General features: G+C 36.2%; 1 protein-coding gene across 1 annotated transcript in view; it reads right to left on the reverse strand.

Annotated features, from left to right (window-relative positions):
- LOC131736999 (uncharacterized) overlaps window positions 1-15,210 on the reverse strand; it is a gene marked incomplete at its 3' end in the record, with an annotated part of 56,680 nt that extends 41,470 nt beyond the window's left edge. The window contains exon 1 of the mRNA XM_059023412.1: window positions 14,702-15,210. Within this exon, the coding sequence (XP_058879395.1) occupies window positions 14,702-15,210 (509 nt within the window). The remainder of the gene's footprint in view (window positions 1-14,701) is intronic.
- Between the last annotated feature and the right edge of the window lie 1,040 nt (window positions 15,211-16,250).

Genomic DNA, 16,250 nt, shown 5'->3' on the forward strand with positions numbered 1-16,250 from the left:
GCCCTGTTTATACCTGATATATTGTTGTGTGGAGTGCTATTTTCTACCAAGAAAACTGTGAAGAATATCCTGTAAAAGGACAAATCATTACCTATGTGTCACAAAACTTTGAAATTTGAATTTGTCATGTTTGAACTATGCATTTCCATTGTTTTTTCATCATGCTGTAGCATACTGGATATTATTGTTTTATACTGGATGCCTGTATAAAAAAAATGTTCTATGTTCTATGATGTTAAATACCCACTTTCTCACAGATGTTTTCTCACTAACAAACCACTTTTTACACTGAAAGAAACACAATACAAGAGTAGATTAATTTACAAGGGGAAATTAAGGTGGCTAAAATGTTTTGAATTGGTCTGAATTTTTACAAAATGCCAGATGGGGACAGTCACCTTCCAAATTCCATATTTATATATAGTCTTTCAATAAAGACATAAATGGTTTGAAACGTGTGTGTGTGTGTGGTAAACATACATTTTTCATCTCACCTCGTCTCATCATGTCTACAAGTGGGGAAAGCCGTATTTAACATCACAGCCCACAAAGCAATTACTTGCCTACGTGTTCACACTGCAATTACAACTGGGGACAAATAATTAGTCTCACTAATGACTGTGAGGAGTATAGCCGATGTTGTTGTGATGTATAATTGGGAGCAGGAACAGGAGATGTTTCTTTGTAATTAGCACATAATGCTGTAACTTTAAACCAGTGGCGTCTGGGTACTGGCACTCTTTCATGTCCCTCTGTGTCCTGAGGCTTTACTGAGTGGAGTGTGTGATTTTCATTGGCTCCAATCCTCTAGGGTAAAAGATATGCTGCCATGCAGACATGTTATACTATTGATGTTCAATGGGGTAGCAGTTTCAGTCTGTGACCATAGCATGACATTAGATTGTAATACAGTGCCATTTTCCAAGAACTTCAACTCATGACATATTTAAAAAAATGCAATTTTTTAACAGCAAGGAGATGATTTGTGAAAACCAAATTTTTCAATTACCAGATTCTTCTGAGTCAATACCCCGGTTTGAATGACCACCCCCCCCCCCCCCCTCCTTATATAAAGCCATTTATTTTAGTGGAGCGAAAATTTCACGTGTTTATATATTTTTTAAATGTAGCTACTTTTATTGTAGCATTTTTCATGATGTGCTTTTGCACTGCACACTGTGGCTTTAAAGTTTAATGTTTTTTTTGTGAAAATATTTGAAATGACAAAACAGAGGACATATTGCAGCAGCTTTGAATTGTATTTCAACATTCATTAAATATGTTAACTGCACTTCTTGATTCTTTGGCGTGACCGTGCACTGTGCTCTACCTTTTAATTTAAAGCACACTTTTGCCGGCACACTCATTTTGGATCCAGAGATGGTGGAATCTCTTAAGTCTAAGTGGTAACGGTGCTCCACAGTATTTAACAAATTACATGTTGCAGAGGTAAGTTACATATTTTCTATACTGTACAATGCATGTTTTTAGAAAAAATAAAAAAATTAACAGGCATAGCTTTTTCAAACAGTCTTTCTGCTACAGCAAGAAATGGTTTCATCAATTGTGAATACTTTAAATAGGACATTAGTACACCATGTGGTTTTCGTAGATTGTAATGCTGGTTTTAAATAATAATAATGATAATGATGATAATATGAGGCTGTGGTCCAGTGGTTAAAGAAATGGGCTTGTAACCAGGAGGTCCCTGGCTCAAATCCTGGCTCACTCATTGTGTGACCCTGAGCAAGTCACTTAACCTCCTTGTGCTCCGTCTTTCGGGTGAGACGTAATTGTAAGTGCTCTGCAGCTGATGCATAGTTCACACACCCTAGTCTCTGTAAATCGCTTTGGATAAATAAACTAATAATAATAATAATAATAATAATAATAATAATAATAATAATAATAATAATAATAATAATAATAATAATAATTTGAACAAAAGGCAAATAAGTGTTTTCTCAATCTACCTATATCTATACCTTGGGCCATATTCACAAAGCTGACTTAAGTCTAAGACCAAAAAAAGGGCTTAAGTCAGTTTTGCAGACTATGTTATGACCAAGTCTTAACTCCGATTCACAAAGCGATTTTCTGGGGGTCTTAACTTAGACCATGTTTCTGTCCTCACATGACGTAACTTCACTATCTCCCACTCATGAGAAAGCTACTTTCTACCTGAGGGAAAATGGTCAGTTTGGCTCCATCACACAGGGATTATAAGATAAGAAATATAATTGTATCGGAAAATGTACTGTAAATATATACAATAATGTCAAACAAATATATAGTAAAATAGGATATTTTCTATTATTAACACATCATTATAATTATATTTTAAGATTATAAATAGTGATATGCTGCATAGAAGTGCATTTATGTACAGTTGTACTGTGTGTCCTTTCATTTACGGTACTGTTTATTTTTATTGAATGTTTTCGTGCTGTGCTAGCTTGCGGCATAAAACAATTTGGTAGCTTTTCTTTTTAATTGTACAGTATTGTACTGCGAACATTTTCATTTATTTAAATAAGTTTGAGTGATTTTGAAGATAGTAATGTACCATTTTCTTTCACCTGCGACAAAGGTGGAATTGCATTGTTTCTGTTGATTGAGGGAGAGGCCTGTATTTAAAATATTTATTAACGTTACAATTGACTGTCTCCCATAACGTGATCAACTTCTCAGTTCAGTCTCGGTAAAAACTTCTAAAGGGTTTTCCCTGTCTACAAAAACATGCATAGCAAAATTTTCCATATCTGGGTGATCTTCAAATACATCGCACAGTATTATCTGTCGAGCCATGTTAGTTAAAAATAGCGGTGGTAAATAGCAAATTAGGACTTAAGCCTCATCCAGGGTAGTCTTAAAGTTAAGACCATACTTAAGACCAAAATTCCACTTAGACTCATTCGTGAATAAGACTTGTCAAAATCAACGACTTATGACCAGTCTTAGACTTAAGTTAGCTTTGTGAAGCCTGTGACCTTTTTGGGTCTACTTAGAAGATGTAATTCATAATCCACTGTAAACAAAGTTCAATGTGTGTGCTCACAAGGGTGTGGCTCTAGGATATATAATACCAAGGCAGGATAATGTATTCATCTCAGCCTCAGGTGGCACTCATCATTTCAATGAAAGAGAGAAGGCTTGCATTGTTCTGTCACAATTGAGTTAGCTGAAAAGTGACAGTGCTCTGCTGGTTTCACCACATGGAACCCAAGAGTAACATTACTGTGGCTCAGCCTGAAAGGAAAGGGGAGACAGGAGCTTGTTGTAACACTTTCAAATTCTCTTCACTATTTCTTCACCTAGCAAAGCTATATTGTGTTTGACATGAATAGCGATGTATGTAATGGTAACCTGTTGTCACATTTTTACATGCTGCTTTAAAAAGTAACAAGAACAAGAATATAATGATAGAAAAAGAAACACAAGCTTGAAAAGATGCTAGTTAGCCTAGGGTTGGACATATCCCAGAGTTTACTCCCTGTCTAGTCTGTGACACAGTTCTTGCAGATGTAAAATGTGTTCACAATGCAGTCTACACATTGGAGCCACTATGCCCCATGTTAACACTGATGAACAGCTTAAAAGAAATAAGAACATAAAAGGCCATTCGGCCCACCTATGCTCGCTCGCTTAATGCAATCGTGGTCTGTTAACACTCAGGAGAGGAAAAACAAAAAAACCCTAACCATTTAGTTAGTAGGGGAAATGAAACCTTTGGTCCTAAAGGTCTTATTATCATGTGAACGTGTGGATTGCAGTGATGCAGGTGCTTTAACAATGACAAACACAAAGTTCACGGCTCAAAACAGTTATTTTATTTCTCCTTTTTGTCTGCTTAGACTGTTAAATAATAAACGCTGGCTCTACACACCAATGTGTATTGCTAGCTTTAAACCACGGGGTTCAGTTCAGACCGTGCAGGTGCTGGTGAAAGGTATTCACTGACAAGTGGTGTAAGTGCAGTCCGGGCTTGATGCTGGCCTGTAGCGACAGCTTCCCAGCTCGATTTCACAAACAAACAAAACACTTAACACGCATGATACATTTACACAGTCCAATTCCTGTATCGGTCAGTTTCGTAATTATACCCTTAGTCACGCCCCCTGCGATAGCTAGTTCAGTCACATCTCCTCCAATCCATGACTGACACATCGCATACTGCTTTAGGGCGAGGACTTTGGGCATTGTGACTCCACCCTCTTCCTGGCTGGCTCCCGACTGACTCTGGAATGAACTGCTAGACCAACCGGTACGAGGCACTCTGTTCCTGTTAAACAGCGCCCTCACAGATCAGGAGGGAGATTGCTGACTAGGATTTATTTGCTCTCTGTCACATATGGTCACAGAGAGGGTTATACAGTATTGTTCATGACAGCATCCAGTTTATTCTTGAAGAATCCGATAGTCTCTGCTTCAAGAACTCTGTCCGGCAGCCTGTTTCAATGGTTCACCACCCTTTCTGTGAAAAAACTCCATCTCCCCTCGGTTCTGAATATGCCCTTCTTCAGTTTCCACCTGTGGCTCCTACAATATTCTAGGTGTGGTCGTACTAGTGCTTTGTATCAATTTAATATAACTTATCTTGATTTGAATTCAACTGTCTTGGCTATATAACCTAACATTCTATTTTCCTTTTTTATAGCTTCTCTGCACTGTCTAGTTGGCTTAAGAGATTTATCCACTACTACCCCCAAGTCCTTTTCATACATATTCTCCTCTATTTCATTACTATACATGCTGTACTTACCTCTAATGTTTTTGCACCCTTTGTGCAAGACTTTGCATTTATTCACATTAAATGTAATCTGCCACGAGTCAGCCCAAGCTTGAATCTTGTCTAAATCTCTTTGTATTATTATTGGGGGTTGGCTGCCCCTCCCAGTTTTGTGTCGTCTGCAAATAATAATAAAAAATAATACTAATAAAATCTATTCCTCATCATCAGATATTTCATCTTCCAGAGAAGGCTTTTTTTCTTTTCTTCAGACTTTGTAATATTTTATGGTATTCTGTGGTATGAGGTAGATTATAACACAGTTACAAAATAGACTTATTTAACCTTATTTAGCTTTTGTGTGTACAATTTAGAAAACCAGAGTCTAAAAAATGGGTTTAGTGCAACCAATTATGAAGCTAAAATAACTATCATAAAAACGTGCATCCAGAGAACTAAAATCACACAAGCACAGTCATCAGCATTGACTATAAGAAGTCAATTTCTTATAATTTTAACTTAGAATTCTGACTGAGTGTTTTGAAGTTATTAATAAGTCAACATGGGCTGTAAACACCTGTGCACATTTTGATTTGTCACAACTTCCCCTTGTCACAACTATCAGTGTACCCTACTTCCATTTCTAGCAAAACAAACTATTTGTTCATGTTTACTGTTTCCCATTAAGAGTTTCTGGATATGTATGGAATGTATAATGAATGGATGCTTATTCATATGAATCCAAAAGGAAATGTCATGTAATTGCACTTGACATACCAACACCTTTAACTTGTTACCAAAAGTACTGGCTAGTAAGATGTACTTAATTAATTTATGAGCATTTAGTCCTTGAAGTATAAAAAAGGAAGGACCCCCAATGTAAAGGCAAATATACAACAAAGGACAATGTAAAAACATACTTGAAAAATATGAAAGACAGGGTCTGATAAGCAACAAAATATGTATCAACATTTACAGAGTGTTTTGACCTTGCCTCAAAAACGGCATGTCAACTTTCATATTTATGTATGCATCAACGAGCTGCTGGAAATATGGGCTGTTGTCTAACTTACGTTTTTTAAATCTAAGTTCAGAGCAGCAAATGATGCCAGTGGAAGTCAGTTATTAACGTTCTGGAATTGTTTTGGTTAATACGATATTATTGCGATCTTTTTCCATCACAATCTATGTTTTTTACTTTCCTGTGCCAGTGCAGACCTAAAGAAAAGAATGGGGAAAAAAATCAATTATCTAGTTCTGTACTGTCACCTCTTCCATTAAGCTGGGTGCTTTCAGTAAGAAATACAGCAGTTAATGGATCAATACCAAATGGTAAAATGCTAATATTGCAATGGCACCATGAGGTATAGATTAAGTATAGAATTATCTACACCATCAGAAATTGCATGTGAGAAATAAATACTAAACATAATATTGGGCCTATCATTAAAGTTTTTCGTTTTGTTTTTTGTGTGATTTTATGCAGCACTAGCTTTTGTTACTAATGAATCCAAATGTTTTCCTCAAATTCCACGAGTAATGCAGTTGCTCAGAATTCCATGTGTGGTCTGGTAGCCTTCAGGCTTCAGTATCCCAGCGGTGGACAATGTCGCTTCGTGGGTATTTCCAATAGCCTAAATAATAACTCAGTACTAAAAATAATCTACTACTTTCATGGAGCTGTTCTTCAGTCCAGGTACCTTGTACACAAAAGAAAACATGGTTTGTGAACTGTTTGTTTTTATCTAATAAAAGTAGCGGTCACTTTTTATTTTTTAATTAGGATTTGAGTGCATGTTCATGTATTTCTATTTATGAACAGGTATGGGAGACAACAAATCAGTCATATTACACTGGCCATCCGCAGTGGAATGGAAAAATTATTTAAAATGTTCAATACAATCAACGCTTGCCATCAGCTATTAACTGTCCACAGCTGGACCTCTTCACAAATCTTGTCCATCGTATTCCTGCAAATTCCCTATCTCATCTCTCCACCTGCCTCTATTTCTCTGTCCAGCTTGTGGTTGCCATTCCGTGATTAGATCTAAAGTGTTATAGCCAACAGACATGACTGAAAGCAAACTAAAATAAGCCAGTAACATCTTTATTTATTAATCTTTAAAACAGGGTGGACAAACAGCAGGACTATAACTGGGAGATTGACCACAAAATCGATGACCTACCGGAAATTTGCAGGTGAGTCGGAAGTGCTTTGGCTAAGGCAGTGGTGATGTAAATGGACACGTTAATGAGAAACAAGTGCACCATTGTTTCAGCATTGGTCATAAGCACCAGACTTTGCAGACAGCCAACGTAAAAAACCCTGAAAGCAAGGCTTTTGAAAAACCTCTCTCATAATTTCACTTTAAGTATTCAGCATTCTCCGAGTCCAACACAATTCTAACCTAGCAAAACACTGAATGCTTGTTATACAGTAAACTGCTGATTATTTTTCTGTGTCTTATACATAAAATAAAGTGTTTTAGCAACTAGCTATTTTTAGTGATTAAGAATATAACAATTTTAAAAACATGATGTTGGTCTCTAAAATGCACGCTACCAATAATGCTTGACAATTGTGTTTGAATACAGGCATGTATCAGAAATCAGTGTAGATAGTGTATAAACTATTCAGGTTTGCCTCATTAGCTTGAAATTATTGCTGTTACTGTTGGTATTACCTTAATATGACTGAAACACTGTATGTAAGTAGAAAATGAAGTAGTACATAGTAGTGCCCAGTAGTATTACTGTACATTGATATTATTGAATAGCCCTGAATCAATAATTTGCCCCTTCTCTCTAGAACTCTGCCCAGCTGCATCCAAGACTCCACATCAGTGTTGAATTTTAAATCCACTCTTAAGACACATTTGTTCTCGGCAGCTTTTTTACAGTGATCCTGTGGACTTGTTCTTAAAACTTTTAATGTTTTTGTAATTATTGTTTTTATGATCTTAGGAATTGGTTTTTATGTCCAGCAGTGTGGAGTGGTGGTTAGGGCTCTGGACTCTTGACCGGAGGGTTGTGGGTTCAATCCCCAGTGGGGGACACTGCTGTTGTACCCTTGAGCAAGGTACTTTACCTAGATTGCTCCAGTAAAAACCCAACTGTTTAAATGGATAATTGTATGTAAAAATAATGTGATATGTGATATCTTGTAACAATTGTAAGTCGCCCTGGATAAGGGTGTCTGCTAAGAAATAAATAATAATAATATGTATATTTTACCTGTTTTGAATGTATTTTTGAATTGCCTGTTTATTGTTTGTTTTGTTTTATTATTATTGTTATTACTATGTTCCTGATTTTGTTTTTTCACATTGTGCAGCACCCTGAGACACCTTGGTGTGAAGGGTGCTATGTCAAATTAAAGTTATTATTATTATTATTATTATTATTATAATATCTCAAATCTATGTCATATTTCATTTCTGACAAATGAAAAATGTTGTATCAACCGGGTCAAAGTGAACTAGTATTCATATACAGTAAAACATCACAAATCTGAACATCAATGCTCCCCGTGATTTCACAGCACAGTACTGGGCGCTGCAGAAAACTAACTTTGTTGCTGGTATTCAATAAATTGTTCCTGTTTTCAAAAACGCTGCTCCCCTAGGCGTTTGTATTGCGATGTTTTACCGTGTTCTATGTTTAATATGTATCTTTGTAAATAGCCCCAACTTTTAATCTTAACCTTGTTGGGTAAGCCATTACAAAGAAACATTTTCAAGAATGTCTACATATAGGCGTGTTAGTGATATGAGCATGTTTCTGAAAATTTGCTCACAGTGATTTAATTTCTTGCAAAGGGTGAAAGTGCTATTGTAATGATATTTCTGTGTCAGTAGTTGGACGTGTACAAAAGTAGCTGACAGCAGTTACATGGATGTTAAAATGATGATATAATAATTGGATTGTTAGGGAACTTGCAAATAAATTACCTACCTGCTTGAAAAATCATATTGTTAGTTGGATGGGAAAATGTTTATTTGCATGTAAATTATTGTATTATGTGAAGATTGAAATTAAGTTTTAGGTTACCAATAATCAGTATAATAATTAGAATTAACAGTAGAAGGTGCTGAACTGGAAAATGCTGCCAATCTCTCTGTTGATTAAATTTTCCTTTAAAGAAAAGGAGACTCTCACTCTCAAGACTAGGATGGCTATCCTTGCAATATTCGGTGCAATACTGGATTTTCAAAAATGTTAATGCCAGATGTACCCACATGAAACCATTTGGAAAACAATCTGACTACTCACTCCTAATTGGTTGGTAAGCATTTCAAATGAAAAAAACGGCTATTTTAAATACACTAAATGTTTGGTGTAATGTTTACAAATGTTTAGGATTAGACAATGATTATTTAAAGTTGGAGGATATTCCATCCACAAAATAGAAAAATCACCATGAAATGTCAGGGCGCAAATAAAAACGAAAGCATAAAAAAATGGACAATATTAGCCTTGTTCCCTTTTTACATACGATATAGTATCCCAAAGTTCTTTTAATTAAAAGATATAAAGACCATACAGACATTTATTGGTGAGAAATAAAATAGGCTGCTATTGAAGATAAATAACAATGAAGATGGAGTGTGAAAAATGGTGTTTCACCCTCGAGTCTAACACTGGTTACAATTTTGTTTTCTGGTATGGGTTCGCATTTTATAAACAATAGTGCAAAACAACTACTTGGTGATACTCTGCAGCCGTGCTGCCCAGACCCCAACATTTTATATGAACTGAAGATCTTGTTTGATACACGGCTTCAGGATAATCACATGAGCGAAAACATGGCCGCGCACAGTGGTCAGTTTTTCAGATTGATAGCGAAAAGTTTAACCCGTTATCAGCAAAAAATAGTTTGGGTCGAACCACACCTATTTTTTTATTTGGCTTTATATCCTTTTTTTATTTTAAATGTTTAGTAGAATAATGTTTATTTGCAAGCATTAAATGCATGCTTAGTTTGTCCAGAAAATCACATGCTTTTTTTGGTATTCTTTTTCTTTATAAATAAACAGAACCTTTGTTTGCAAATGTAATTCTGGGGTTTCTTAAAAAATGTCATGTTGCTCCGACTTGCTTATCTTAAAAGGGTAAATACTGTATTTTTTTTCTTTCTTTTTACATGCAACCAGTATTTTAAAGACAAGAGATTTCTCTTTTATATTACTTTGCTTAATGTAACTGATACAAGTTTACACCTCAGGGGAACTGGGCAATAAAGTCAATGAGAGCTGTGATACTGCGACCACTGTGGCACCAGTTTAACAGCCTCTCACATGCTATTGTTATTGACTGTGTAAATTAGACTTGTTTACAAGACAGCCTTCTTTACCCAGAAGAATCTATCTGTACAGAATGAGGTCATGCCTGGATTATAAACGTACAAGCAAAGATTTGTTAGATTACATTATTTTAAGCAGTTTGTGGAGCTACCATTTTGACAAAAAATATCCCCAAGCCAGAAACTGATGGCCACTCTCTAGCTGCTCCTGACATTATAAAAACAACGTGTTGATTTAGATTTCATGTTCAGCTGCTCTTATTGTCTATATTGTATATGTAAATAAACATGTCATTCTGGGGTTAAGCTCATTTCAGCTGGGAAATGCACATGGTATAAAAAAGATTTTTTAAAAAAAAAAAGATTGATCTCATATATATATATAGATATATATATCTATATATATATATATATATATATATATATATATATATATATATATGTATATATATATATGAGAGAGAGAGAGAGAAAGATTTGATTTTTGAAGGAGAATTTCTCTTTCTAAAAGAAAACTTCAACCAAAGTGCCCGAAAGGTACTACCAAAATAGTGTAATAAAAAGGTACCACTTTTTTTTTTGCATGTAAACCAAGCCATAGTTAACTGACTATCAATGTGATATGCACATACTGTATGGGCTTCAACAGTGCCCACTGTACCGGTACCTAAAGTCAGCTTTCTACATACGGCTAGATAAACCAGAGCAGGTGTAGCAATTCCTTGAGCCAAGACATTGTTTTGATTGTTTTGATTGATTGTTAAACTTGCTCAGTTTTGAAAGAGTTAATGTGTGTTTTTCAGGCAGACAGCTGACACCCACAGAAACTTTGTCTCGTGCTAACATTACATCCACTTTCTATAAACCAGTACTACCTACTCTTTAAAAGCACTGTAACTGTTAATCTAGGCAATATGTGGTAGTGCGGTAGATACTGTACACGAGACTTTGGAGAGTGATTACATTTTATTTTGGCAGGAGGTGTTATGTTTCTCATTTTGGCTATTTCTCTGTTGCCTTGGTATTGAAGAACACATTCCTGCTTTACCTGCCACACACTGTCAACAATGTGGGCAGCTACCTGTACAGGGGTGTCTCATTTTGTTTAGAAGTGAGGGGGAGGGGAGGAGGGGAGTGGAGGGACGGGAGGGGGGGGGGCACAGGTAAAGAAGAACCTCATTTTTACTGTTCAATCTTTTTCAAGTTACTGTTTTTGTAATAGTAAACCCACAAAATTAGACAGGTGTTTCAGCATAAAATACAGAATATTTACAAACTGAGCATTTCTTAAGTACAAACACAACGGCATAACCAGTTCCAGTGGCATATCTGCACCATGCTGTACAGTACCTATAATTCTAACTTATTAAAGGGAAGTGCTAAAAAACATACAGAATATCATGAACAAAATGTTATAATATGGCTTGTTTATTGATAGATATATTTACATATGTATGTTAACAATTAAAATATTCCTTGCTTGGCTTTGTTTTAAATGTAGTGCTGGATGCTAGAGAATGTTTTTCACGTTTTGTCATCAGACATTGTTGAGCTTAGTTAACACAGTGAAACCAGCTGCTTCGAGACTTTCGGAATGTAAATGATCTCTATAGCAGGTCAATACTTGGTGCTGATACGTTGAAACAATAAGCACACACTCTCACATGGCCATTCTCATTGGTTGAAACAGCTGATTCATGCTCATATGTTAACAAGAGAACAGTTGAAAGTTTGGCCGCACCGACAGAACTCCCACTTCCCGCATCCTTAAGCACCAACATAAATAAATTAATTAATTAATTAATTTAAAAAAATTGACACGCTAAGTGTGTGAAATGCACCTGTCCCAGACCAATGAAGTTGATCATATACTGAAATCTAAGAGATTTCAGTATATGATGATGAGCTGCATTGGTAAATATTGTGCCGCCCTTTTTATCAATCAGCATTTATTTCTACATTTTTTACAGTCATTCAGGGACATAATATACCTAAATGTTTATTATTAAACAAATGTGAGTTTAAATTATTAGTAAGTACACACATTTTGATATGAAAGCTGAACATTAATATCAGAAAAGAACAATTAAGTTCCAAGTTTTTTACGAAAAAAATAATTGTAGCCAACTTTTTCACTAAATTAAAATCAGTGAAAACCACCTGCCGAGATCACATTCACTTAACAACATTTTTTCTTACTGTTAGCTAACGTTAGCCACACTAGCCATGGGGCACACCTTGGGTCAAACTAATATGTTCGTGTAGGGAAAATTTATTGTGATTGTTTATAAATGTGGCCCATCCTATGAATACTTTATTTTAAACCTTTTAAAGACAAATCAATGCCAAACACAACAAGGTATAATACATACATATATTTATATGTTAGTGGAGGGGCAAAATATATCATTTGACCCCCTCATATTCAAAGCCCCTTCTGCCCCATAGCTTAGGCGCCTATGTACCTGTACATACTGTATTACTTTGCAGTCAGGCTTTCACAGAGTCACATTACAATATAAGGATGAGGAAACAATCATGTCTGTATTAACATATTGTCTTTTCCATTCTGTTCAACTCATGCCTCTAACACTGTTAAAGAACATGAGATGCAGTTTCTCACAGATTGATTTATTGACACATTACATTTTGATAACTCTTAAACAATGTTTGTAGGTACCTGTGTCTTGTAAAGCAGATGTTGTAATGGTGGACAATCATTAAAAACATGTATGTTAACAGTTAAATTATACAGCTCCAGGAAAAAATTGCAATATGTTTATTGGAAGCTAAAAATCTTTAAAAGAATATTATATTACAGTATGGCTATGAAAAAAATAGGTTTGTGCTGGAATCAGAAAACTAATACTGGTGTCGCCAGTAGCTATGGCCTATATTGTGAATGCGTGAATTAAAGGGACGGTTTGTTAAAAATGCAATGAAAATTACAGGACTGAAACTCCAATAGTTATTTTTCAGATAGAAAAACTAAGTTTTTTGTTTGTTTGTTAAAAAATATGACTCAAATATGTATGATCTTATCTATCTAGGTGTAAAGTTTAGATTAATTTTATCTTCAGGAGGTCGATCGCACCGTTCAATTTTTTTTTTTCATTCTTTAACAAATGGCTGTATTTGAATATTTATAAAATGTGTTTTATAAATAGTAAATAGTATATATATATATATATATATATATATATATATATATATATATTACTAAAATTACTATATATAATTTAAAAAACTACATTTTTGGTTATAATATTGATGCAAATTGCAGGCTGCTTGGACAACAACATATTCTGACATAATCCAAAGCATCGCTGGAAAAACGCATATTTTCTGTAAACTATGCAGGACTGATTTTAACGGTTGGACCAAGAATGGTGTTTGTGGTAAGCACGAGAGATCACAAAACCACCAAAAAGCCAGTGACCTCAGAAAACCAGTGCTTCAATTAATAACATCTTTCGTTGCCAAAGGAACAACGGAGATCAAGAAAGTTACATATGCAGAGAGCTTTAGATGTTGAGACTAGTTCAGCAAATCTGTAGTAGACATGTTCCCAGACTCACACATTGCAAAATATTCTGCAGGAAAGTCTAAAAGTCACACAAATGGTGAAAGACATTTCTATTACATATTCAGCATCAACATTGCTTTAGAAATTCAGATTGATTGACAATATGCGTTTATATACAGTACTAGTGTGTTCATTTAAAATACAGTTGACTGACAGTGGTTTTATTGATCTGCCACATATGTGCTGCGTAATGAATAACGTTGCAATACCACGTTGTTGTGTATTTTTTTTAATGATGTTACCACGTTGTTACCACGTTGTTGTGTACTTTTTTTAATGATGACAATGAATTTAGAGGTTTCATAATGTAGGTGCCGTAACTTGTCTTTTAGGTTTGCTGTGTGATGAAAGTAACAATGCCAACTGTGGATGTATGCTTTGCTGTCGTGCAAAATCAACTACAGTGGACCCGTTTATAAAGTATTGTAGCTGTTGCCAAATCAGCCACCTACAACCACAGTACAATAAGAACCACAGGGGCCAAGAGAGAATTTGATTGTGAAGCATGTCATGGTTGTTTTTCTGTTTTGAATTTTTTTTCTTTTTAAAAGCAATTAGAAGGAGACCATATCACAGTCTGTCATTCTACCAAGTAATAAAGTGGAATAGTATACCTTTGTCTTATATGGGTATTCACTTCAATTCAGGCCATTAAGAGTTTAGTTTACAAAAGCTCCCTTATTTTGAAAACTCAGTGTTCATAGGTATGGTACTGTGAACAGGATGTGAGTGGTGTAAATACAAGTGAAGGTCCAGACCAGAGTTCTCTCCCAAAAGTCCTTGTTTATTTTGCAAAAAACCACAAATAATAATAATTAACCACCCCTCTACCAGCAATGGTATCGGGGGGGGGGGGGACGGGGACACGGCAGGTTTACAGTCCTGACAAAAATAATAACACTCCTGTAACCACAATCCTCCATGCACGAAACTGTGCTCTTTCTCCGGGGTCGTGGTGAGTGCTGGTGCTGTGCTGTATTGTGCTGTGAGGGACGTGCTTCGGGTCTTAGTGCTGGCTCCGCGGCTGCAGCTCCCAACTCTCACTCCTCCTCTGCTGAAGACAAAACACAAACAAATAGCAAACACAAGCTCCGGCTGGATACCGAGCTTGTTTTTGACCGCCCTCCGATGCCGCAGCTCTCCATCCTGGACCGGAGTACGCCCCAACACTTTTAGGTATGGATCGATGCTGCTCACTGGTTCGCCCGGGATTGTCTGCTGGCTGCTGGCATCCGGCAGAAGAGAAATTATGAGGTTCGGGAGAATGGTCAACATTTCCAAATGGGGGAGCTTGTCTGGGTTTACGAACCCAAATGGAAGAAGGGCTGCTGCCCCAAATTGGACAGCCGCTGGGTGGGGCCCTGCCTGATCCTGGATCATCTGGACGAGGTGGTGTACCGGCTTCAAATGCCCCTCAGGGGACAACACCTGGTCCTGCACCGGGACAGCCTCGCCCCCTATCGGTGAGACCAAGTACCCAGCGCACCCCAGGAAGCCGCTCCACCTGGGTTTGCTCCTTGGCGTGCTCCACTGAGGGCCCACAGAGGGAGGCTCTGTCGTACCACACCAGAGCCCCCAGCAACAGTGGGCCATTTTATTTTAAAACGCTTTGTTTTATTTAGGTATTTTCAAGTTATGAAAAAAAAAGTGTAATACCCTTTTAACTCTATAGGGTCCGCATAATGTTAAATATCCCACCGGCGACCTGACCCTTTAAATCTTTTTACTCAGGCACTGTGAGAGACAGCCCTGCTTGCGACACACCATTGGAAGCTTTAAAATGAGGTCCTACTTGTATTTCCAGTATTGGATCTTGTCAGTAAATAGCCTTGAATGCAATGTTTGTGCTGCGGTGTAGTGAATCAGACGAGACAAGAGCTGTTAGAGTTATGTTGCCCTGGTCGCCACCTTGCAGGCCATTCAAGCCACAGTGAGTAGCTCCAACTTGCGCACATGATCAGGGTCCCTGGGACGAATAATTTGAATGCATTTTTTTTTTTCTATTGCACATTTTTTAATTATTCAGTTTTTTTTGGTTGCTTTTGGTCCCTTTTGTATATATGGCCATAATTCCTTTATTTATTATCCAGTTTGTTCACATTTGTTTCAATGTTCCCTACATGTTGGAGTTTCATTGTACACTGTGAGATTTGAGCTGGCCATGGTAAAATAAATTTTACAAACAATAAAAAATGTTTTTTCTTCTAAAAAGCATCTGTCTTTTTTCTGTGGTTTTTGTTATCTGTATTGAACAAGGTGAGTTTGAGACTATTTAACTTTTTTTTTATGGAAGCCTAGACATGTACCTGTAACCTATAGAGTTATACCAATAAAATCTAACAGTAAAAAACAGGCAAAAATAGCTCAGACCCTAAATTAAAGGAAACTGGTAAGAAAATATACAGTTTAAATTGAAATGCAGTAAGGTGAGTAATAAACTGATTCCATTGTGATTAAGCAGTTGGTTCAACCAATTTAACAGCAAATGCTGGAGTTTTTCTATACAATTCATATACAATACAATAAATATAAAACCATAAAGAGGGGTCAACAGAATGAATCCAGAAATAAGAAAACAGGGTTTTTATGATGCATTGTTTTTTGGATGATGTTAATAATAATAGTAATAATAA

This window comes from Acipenser ruthenus, chromosome 4 (genome assembly GCF_902713425.1).
Source record: "Acipenser ruthenus chromosome 4, fAciRut3.2 maternal haplotype, whole genome shotgun sequence".
In the NCBI taxonomy this organism is placed as follows: domain Eukaryota; kingdom Metazoa; phylum Chordata; class Actinopteri; order Acipenseriformes; family Acipenseridae; genus Acipenser; species Acipenser ruthenus.